A 9,165-nucleotide genomic window follows, 5' to 3' on the forward strand; every position below is an offset into this window, starting at 1 on the left:
AAGTTGTGGTGTCTGTGGAGGGTAGGGTAGAAGTCTGAGGCAAGGCTGGAAAGTAGTGCTGAGGGGTGAGACACCCAGGCTTGATTCTGCAGGCAGAGTGGACGAGTAGGTGGCAGGGCACTTCGTTGGTATAAAAACCTGCAACGTTCTTGAGCTCCCTGGCATCAGTTCTCTGGGATGAGACATGTGTTTTGAGTGCCAGAACTGCTGTCTCCCCACCGTGTGGCCTTGGGCGAACCATTTGCCTTCCATGCTAGCCCATCTGGCAGCCCCAGTCTTTCGTGATAGGTAAATGAGCTCCAGGAGAGAGGCGTTGGTTCCTCCACCAGGAATTCTGAATGTACCTCAGGCCTGTCACACAGGCTAGGCCATTGGTTCACTGTTGTGATCATTTTCGGGTTATGCAGTGATGGTGGCAATTAACTCATGCTGACATCTCTTCTAGGTATCAGCAGCAGGGAAGGAGACCTTACCATCCTGGCTGCAGTGGGACCCACAGAGCCACACCCTGGAGGGTCTCCCCCTTGACACTGATAAGGGCGTGCATTACATTTCAGTGAGCACTGCACGGCTGGGGGCCAATGGAAGCCACGTCCCGCAGACTTCCAGTGTGTTCTCTGTTGAGGTCTACCCTGAAGACCACAGTGAGCCACAGTCTGTGCGGGCGGCGTCACCAGACCCTGGTGAGGTGGTATCATCTGTCTGTGCTGCCGATGAGCCTGTGACTGTCCTGACGGTAATTCTGGATGCTGACCTCACCAAGATGACCCCAAAGCAAAGGATTGACCTTCTGCACAGGATGCGGAGCTTCTCAGAAGTGGAGCTTCACAACATGAAGTTGGTGCCAGTAGTGAATAACAGACTGTTTGACATGTCGGCTTTCATGGCTGGCCCAGGAAATGCAAAAAAGGTGGTAGAGAATGGGGCCCTGCTCTCCTGGAAGCTGGGCTGCTCCCTGAACCAGAACAGTGTGCCTGACATTCGTGGTGTGGAGGTCCCTGCCAGGGAAGGTGCTATGTCTGCCCAGCTTGGCTACCCTGTGGTGGGTTGGCACATCGCCAACAAGAAACCCCCTCTCCCCAAACGTATCCGGAGGCAGATCCATGCCACACCCACACCTGTCACTGCCATTGGGCCCCCAACCACAGCCATCCAGGAGCCACCATCCAGAATTGTGCCCACCCCCACATCTCCAGCCATTGCTCCTCCAACCGAGACCATGACTCCTCCAGTCAGGGATCCTGTTCCTGGGAAGCCCACAGTCACCATTCGGACTCGAGGTGCCATTATTCAGACCCCAACCCTCGGCCCCATCCAGCCCACTCGGGTGTCAGAAGCTGGCACCACAGTTCCTGGCCAGATCCGCCCAACAATGACCATTCCTGGCTATGTGGAGCCCACGGCAGTTGCTACCCCTCCCACAATTACCACCAAGAAGCCACGAGTATCCACGCCAAAACCAGCCACACCTTCTACTGATTCCTCAACCACCACAACTAGAAGGCCGACCAAGAAGCCACGGACACCCCGACCAGTGCCCCGGGTCACCACCAAAGCTCCCGTCACCAGATTGGAAACCGCCTCCCCGCCTACTCGCATCCGCACCACCACCAGTGGGATGCCCCGCGGAGGAGAACCCAACCAGCGCCCAGAGCTCAAGAACCATATCGACAGGGTGGATGCCTGGGTTGGCACCTATTTTGAGGTGAAGATCCCGTCAGACACCTTCTATGACAACGAGGACACCACCACTGATAAGCTGAAGCTGACCCTGAAGCTTCGGGAGCAGCAGTTGGTAGGCGAGAAGTCTTGGGTGCAGTTCAACAGCAACAGCCAGCTCATGTATGGCCTGCCTGACAGCAGCCACGTGGGCAAGCACGAATATTTCATGCACGCCACAGACAAAGGGGGCCTATCAGCTGTGGATGCCTTCGAGATCCATGTCCACAGGCGCCCTCAAGGGGATAGGGCTCCTGCTAGGTTCAAGGCCAAGTTTGTGGGTGACCCAGCAGCTGTGGTGAATGACATTCACAAGAAGATTGCCCTGGTGAAGAAGCTGGCCTTCGCCTTTGGGGACCGCAACTGCAGCACCATCACTCTGCAGAATATCACCCGGGGCTCCATTGTGGTGGAATGGACCAACAATACACTGCCCCTGGAGCCCTGCCCCAAGGAGCAGATCACGGGGCTGAGCCGGAGGATCGCTGAGGATGATGGCAGACCTCGAGCTGCCTTCACCAACGCCTTGGAGCCCGACTTCAAGGCCATGAGCATTTCTGTGACAGGCTCTGGCAGCTGTCGGCATCTACAGTTTGTCCCAGTGGCGCCACCCAGGAGGGTGCCCTCAGAGGCACCACCTACGGAGGTGCCAGATCGGGACCCTGAGAAGAGCAGCGAGGATGATGTCTACCTGCACACGGTCATTCCGGCCGTGGTGGTTGCAGCCATCCTGCTTATCGCTGGCATCATTGCCATGATCTGCTATCGCAAGAAGAGGAAGGGCAAACTCACCCTCGAGGACCAGGCCACCTTCATCAAGAAGGGGGTGCCTATCATCTTTGCAGACGAACTGGACGACTCCAAGCCCCCACCCTCCTCCAGCATGCCACTTATCCTGCAGGAGGAAAAAGCCCCCCTCCCCCCTCCTGAGTACCCCAACCAGAATGTGCCCGAGACCACTCCTCTGAACCAGGACACCGTGGGAGAGTACACACCCCTGCGGGATGAGGATCCCAATGCGCCTCCCTACCAGCCCCCGCCGCCCTTCACAGCCCCCATGGAGGGCAAGGGCTCCCGTCCCAAGAACATGACCCCATACCGGTCGCCCCCTCCCTATGTCCCCCCTTAACCCACAAGCGCCTGGGTGGAGGCAGGGGTAGGGCAGGGCCCTGGAGACAACACGGTGTTGTCTGTGGAGACCAGTGGCCTGCAGACCATCGCCCACTGGGAGCCGACACCTGACCTAGCACACGCTGACACACACGGGGCCTGGACAAGCCCGCCCACTTGGTCCTCCTAAACCCCAAAGCAGCTGGAGAGACTTTGGGGACATTTTTACTTTTAATTTTTGCCTAACAGCTTTTTGTTTGTTCATAGAAAATTCTTCGCTGCGTTTTTGAAGGCTGGCTCTGAAAGCACCGTTTGGAGTAGAGGTAGATGGAGGGAGCGAGGAACCGTGAATGAACTCGCAGGCAGTGCTGGGCGGCCTCCCGGCTCTCTGCGTTTTGCCTTTAACACTAACTGTACTGTTTTTTCTATTCACGTGTGTCTAGCTGCAGGATGTAACATGGAAAACAGTAGCTAAAGATTAAATTCAAAGGACTTTCAGAAGTTAAGGTTAAGTTTTTACATTTAATCTGCTGTTTACCTAAACTTGTATGTGTAATTTTTGGGTGGGTATGGGAAATTGCTTTGCTAAAAATAAGCTCCCAGGGTGTTTCAAACTTAGAGAAGACCAAGGGACAGTATTTTTTATCAAAGGAATCCTATTTTTTCACACTACGTAAACTTTGTTGCTCTGATACCCCAGAGAGCCTGACTGGGGGCCTCCTGGCCCTGGCTCAGGGGCCAGGGCCCTGGTGCTGGGTTTGCTGTCCCACTGTTGCCAGGGGCTGGAAGCTGGAGGGGCCTCTTAGGCCATGGACATCCACACCCCCACCCCATGCACGCTAGCGGCCCACAACCAAGGGGTCTTCATTTCCATAGAAAAGGGACTCCAAGAGGCAGTGGTGGCCGTGGCCCCCAACCTAGGTGCTCCAGGTGGGCCAGCTGCTCGTGGGGATGCCTGGGGAGGTCGAGAGACTCGACCACATCAGCCTGTTTTCTTTTACCCTTTTTCTGTGTGTTTTTTTTTCCCCCTCCTAAAAGGAATATCACGGAGTTTTGAAACACTCAGTGGGGGACATTTTGGTGAAGATGCAATATTTTTATGTCATGTGATGCTCTTTCCTCACTTGACCTTGGCCACTTTGTCCCAACAGTCCACAGCCCAACCCTGACCCACCCCACCCCTTTTCTCTGGCGCTCCAGTCCCAGGCCTTGGGCTTGAACAGCTGGGAAAGGTCTGGTGGCTGGGGAGGAGTGCCAGCAATAGTTCATAGTAAAAATAGGGGGGCTCTCAAAGCTAATTTTTTACTAAAGTTTTTATACAGCCTCAAATTGTTTTATTAAAAAAAACGATTAAAAATGGTGATGCTTACAGCAGTTTGTACAAGCTCCTAGTGTTGATTCCATGGGACTGACGGCTTTGCTCATTTTGATTTTTTTCCCCCCTTCTTTTCCTAATGGTTTAAATTCTGGAATTACACTGGGGCTTCTTTTGCCTTTTTTAGCAGAACATCCGTCCATCCATCTGCATCTCTGTCCCGTGACTCAGGGGCACCCACTCAGCTTTGATTCTCCTCCTTTGGAAGAAACCATTTTGAGCATGACTTCTTGATGTCTGAGAGTTATTTTGGGTACCTTTTAGGGAGGAATGCCTTTTGCAATAACGTATCCCTTCCGTGATCGAGGGCGGGTGGGTGGGTGGACCCAGGCTCCCTTTGCACACCAAGCAGCCACTTCTAAGCCATACTGACCATTTTGCAGAGGATTCATGTGTGCTGCCTCAGGAGGGGAGGAACGGTCAGAGTGGAGGGGTCTCCACCCTGCCCTTCTCTGGAGGGTATTCCCGCTTGCGCCTTCTCCCCCAGGGCCTAGCCTCTCTCTCCTGCCTGGTCCCCTGGTGGGGTGAGCAGTGCCACTGTGGGGGAAGCCTGTAGATGAGGGCTCAGTGGACCTGTGATGACTGGGCCTTGTGCCTCCAAGCCCTGATCCAAGCCGGAGTTTCCCCAGTGCCCCGGAGTCAGGAGCGCAAGCTGAGTCTGACCTGGTGAGATTATTTTTGATGACCTTGCCAAAAGATAAACAATTTCCAGTGTTCCAGGTGAGGGCTTTGAAAGGCCTTCCAAATAGCTCCGTTGCCCCTAGCAACCCCACCATCGGGCATTGCCACGCAGAGACGTGGCTGGCCCAGAATGGCCTGTTACCATAGCAACAGGAGGCGATGGGGCAGTGAACAGAATAACAACAGCAACAATGCCCTTGCGGGCCGCCTCCTCCCCTGAGTGCCCGGCTGGCAGTGGTCTTTGGACTCTGTGAGACAGAGAGCCAATCTCACATTCAAGTGTTCACCAACCACTGACGTGTTTTTATTTCCTTCTATATGATTTTAAGATGTGTTTTCTGCATTCTGTATAGAAACATATCGAACTAAATAAAAGTGTCTTTATTACAATACCATTGCCTCCAAGCATCTTTTTCCCTAGCCCCTACACAACATGAGTGTAGGGTGGAACTAGAGTCCATGTAACAGAGGGAAGAGGGGACCCAGCTAGGCCCACTCGGAGGTGGCCTTTGAGCAGCTGACCAAATAGCCTTCACATCCTTACCATTTCTGTTCCTCTGGGAGGGGTGGGTGTGTGCACCAGAAGCTCTGTCAACCAGTGAGCCCTCCTTAGCACCTCTTCTGCCTGAGCCAGCTGAGATAAATCTCCTTGAGCCTCAATTTCCTCATCTGTAGTGCGGGGTGGGGAGAGGAACGGGCAGAAAACCCAGTGAGACTGGGCGGGAGAGGAGGATGGTGGGAGAGGTCTTGTTACAAGCTGTCTGCCCCAGAGTGGGTCAGCTTCTGCAGGTTCCAGACAGGGGTCCCTCAGGCTGGGCCCCCTGCCTACTACCTTGTGGGGTTGAGGCTGGCCAGTCTCCCAGGTAGTCTCAGGCAGGTTTGGCCTTGGCCTTGGCCTTGGGGTGGGGAGAAGGGGAGAATGGTTTCTGGCCAGGATGTTCTGCCTTCATTGGGCCTGTAGTTTCTGGGGGCCTGCCCCTAAGTGCCCTGCCTGGGATGGACAGGCCAGCTGGGTAGCCTTAGCATGACTTAGTGCCCAGGAAGGGGCAGGTTGTCCTGGGACACTGCCAGGGCGTGGGAGGCAGGGCATGCAGCAGCTGTGTCTTCAGAGGCAGGATCAGGGCCATTGGTCACAGAACAACTGGTGCCTCTTTTGGGCTCACTCCCACCACCACAGGGTCCTCACCATCTCCACCTACAGCACCCAGGCTGCTGCTCTGCTCACAGCTTTCAAGACCCAGAGCTGAGACTGGTCCTGTATTGCAGATAGAACTGAGTCCCAGAGTGGGGAGTTGGGGGTGAATTACTTGTAGGATACCACACTGATAAATACCAGGAAAAGCTGTCCCCAGTGCAGAGTTCAGGGACACATACCTCACCCCAAGACCTAGCAGCAGGAGCCCAGGAAATGACCCTGCCTTTGCTCTCTTGGCCTCAGGAAGTTCTGCTTCATGTTTAACCTGAAGCCACTGATGGAGGTGACCCTAGAGTCTCAGCTGGGGTGGGGCTAAGTTGGTCTGTTTGTGTCCCTGTGAAGGCTCCTTGTGTCCAGGAGGTGCCCCTGGGTGGTTTCCGGGCGGTAGCAGGGGCAGCTCTCAGCCTTGGTAGTGGTTCAGGGGCGCCCCATGTCAGCCCGGCGGAGAGCCAATTGCCAGGGGCTCTGGGCCAAAGAGGGGGGACAGTGTCCATGGACTCCCAGGAGGTGGCGCCTCAGGCTGGAGTAAGCCTGACAGCAATGGGCGAGTCAGGCTGTGGGCGGGGTTAAGTAACAGCGGAGGCTGGCTGTAGGAGGGTGGAACCCGGCCTAGAGCAGAGCAGAGACGGCCGGGCACTGGACCAACCCTGGAGGGGGGCGGGGCCGAGCGGGGCTGTAGGCAGGGCTAAGGCGGTAGGGCCTGCTGCCGAGAGCCGCTCCGAGTTAGGCCGCGGACTGGCGCTTTAACTGGGCGGGTCTTTTCTCGCTCAGACATCTAGGCAGAGACCCTGAGGGCGTTAGGGTGCGAGTTGCTGGGGTTTGGAGCCTGCCTTTCGCCGCGGCCGTTCTCCTTCAGAAAGGGAAGCTAGCAGAAAATAAATGCGAGGGGCGAGTCTGGGGCCCAGGCTTCCAGATGCCTTCTGTTACTGGGGCCCTGCTGGCAAACCTTGAATTCGGACGTACTTAGGCAGGAAGGAATAAGGACCTTTCCTTTGCACCTTAGCTTTTGTAAACCTCCAGGATTCCTGCGGTGGAGGCCAGCATGGGGCCTGCACACAGTAGGGCTCAGCGCTTGTTAGATGCTCCCTGAGTCTCCTCTTCCTCCAGCCTGAGAGCTGAGAACACGGCCTAAAGTGCTGCGGATCTGGGAGGGTCCTGGATGGAAGCCAGGCGGCTCCAGTTGCTGTGCCCCTAGGAGAAGACACTTGGCAGTAGAAACAGACAGGGATGCGGTAGCAGATGACACTTTCTCTGAGTCGACCCTGGAGTGGGGGCACCCTGAAGCCCCAGGGAACACCCTGCCCAAAGCTCTCTCCACAGCCCTGGGCACTCACTAGGACAGCAGGGAACATCCATTTGGCAGCTGGCTAGAGCTCCCAAAGGCAGGGCTGAGTGTATTCTTGCCTTGTGTCCTCATGGTGTTGCAGCCTCAGGCTGTAGAGGGCAAAGCCCAGGTTTGGGACTTGCTAAAATGGCTGGGAGTTCAGGTTAGGCCAGCTCCTTTTCCAGGGATCATGCCCCATTTCCCTCAGCATCTCTGTTGCAAAAGGTCTTGGGAGAGAAAGGTGAAGAATGGGGCTGGCTCCAGCCCACGATGGTAGGGGATGGGGAGGTCCTGATGGGAGGTGGCAGCAGCTTTCCTCTGGGTGTGCCTGTGGGAGAGGACCAGCTTTGTCCTGGGTGAACTCACCCTCAGGGAACATGTGCCTAGTTGGGCTGGACAAGAAGCAGGGCCTGGGGGATCCGCTGAAAGGGATGGAGTCCTCCTCTTGTTTGAGGAGCACATGGTGCATATGTGTGTAGGGGGGAGGCCAGCGTTTCTGTGTCCAGTACCGTGATTAGAGGGCAAATGAGAGGCTAAGGAGGCATCCAGTGTGACCCCAATGGCTCTGACTCAGCAGCCACTGTGCCTCCCAAGGCTCACCCTGTGTCCCAGGCAGTACAATCAGCTTACTCCTCTCCTCAGAGACACCCTAGGCCAGGCAGGGCTAGGAGAGGGACACAGCCACCCTCTGAGCCCCAAGAAGATCCCTGGAGCAGATCCGGGGATGAGGGAGGGCTTGGTTGAAATGAGCAGACTGGGGGAGGGAGGGCTCAGGGGAACACATGACCTTTCTGTTCTCTGAAGGCAAGAGGAAGATGTACTTTGTTCAGCCTTACTAGGAATTCCTCAGTCTGTACTGTTAGCTTATGGTCAGAAAGGCCACCTTCTCAGAAAGCTGATGCCCATGCCAGGCCTGCCAGCTGGGGGAGTTATTAATACATAACTAGCAGTGCTAACCCAGCTGCTGCTGTGCAACTGATACCTGCTGCTACCCACCCCAGAACCCCAGGGAAACCTGAGTGTGACTTCAGCCCTTACAGCCTGGCCTGGCCTGGTGGTGCTTTGGCCACACCCACGGATGCAGGGGATGGTAGTGGTCCTGCATGGAGGGCCAGCAGTCAAGCCCTACAGATTCAGGGCCTGGTTTGCGCAGCAGGCAGACAAAGGCCAGACTTGGAGATTGCAAGTTCAGTGAGGGTGGAGTAAGCTCAACAGCCTTGATTTCTGCTGCATCCTTGGGCCCTAGCATGATGCTGTCTTTAATCTAGGGCTCAAAAGTGCCAAATTGAACTGAAATTATTTAACTAAATTGAATTTAACTGAACTGAAATCATCCATCCTAGAAGAGGCCTAAGGGACTGTGGACCTTTCTACTTGCCATAAGCGTTTTGTTTCACCGACCTGCCCTATTCTGTCCATCTTTCCTGGAAGGCAGGAATTCTTCCAGTGGCTCCTGGAAGCTCCCTGGACAAAAAAAAAACCTTATCATAATCCACTCTGATCAGGACAAAGATAAAGCTCAGTGCAGAGAGTAGCTATGTCCCATGGCCTGAAATACCTGGTGGTAAAGGTTAATTCCCAGTAATGGGCTTGGGTTTGCAGTAGTGGAGCCACAGAGGGTCAGGAGGTAGGGTTCCCTTTAATAGACTTCCCTGAAGACATGTGGAACTGAGTCTGATGAAGGGGTTGAACTAGCTTTCCCTTCCCGTGAACTGTCCAAGTCATGTATGATCCTCTGTTGCCTGGAGTAGGATACATGGG

The 9,165-nt window shown here is 55.2% G+C and overlaps 1 protein-coding gene across 4 annotated transcripts in view; it reads left to right on the plus strand.

Moving 5' to 3' along the window:
* The window catches only part of DAG1 (dystroglycan 1), a 66,797-nt gene extending 61,520 nt beyond the window's left edge, over window positions 1-5,277 (plus strand). For all 4 annotated transcript variants that reach the window (XM_067754427.1, XM_067754426.1, XM_067754424.1 and 1 more), the window contains exon 3: window positions 446-5,277. In XM_067754427.1, the coding sequence (XP_067610528.1) occupies window positions 446-2,848 (2,403 nt within the window). In that variant the 3' untranslated portion in view covers window positions 2,849-5,277. The remainder of the gene's footprint in view (window positions 1-445) is intronic.
* The last annotated feature ends 3,888 nt before the right edge of the window (window positions 5,278-9,165 follow it).

Source organism: Pseudorca crassidens, chromosome 10, assembly GCF_039906515.1.
Source record: "Pseudorca crassidens isolate mPseCra1 chromosome 10, mPseCra1.hap1, whole genome shotgun sequence".
Taxonomy (NCBI): domain Eukaryota; kingdom Metazoa; phylum Chordata; class Mammalia; order Artiodactyla; family Delphinidae; genus Pseudorca; species Pseudorca crassidens.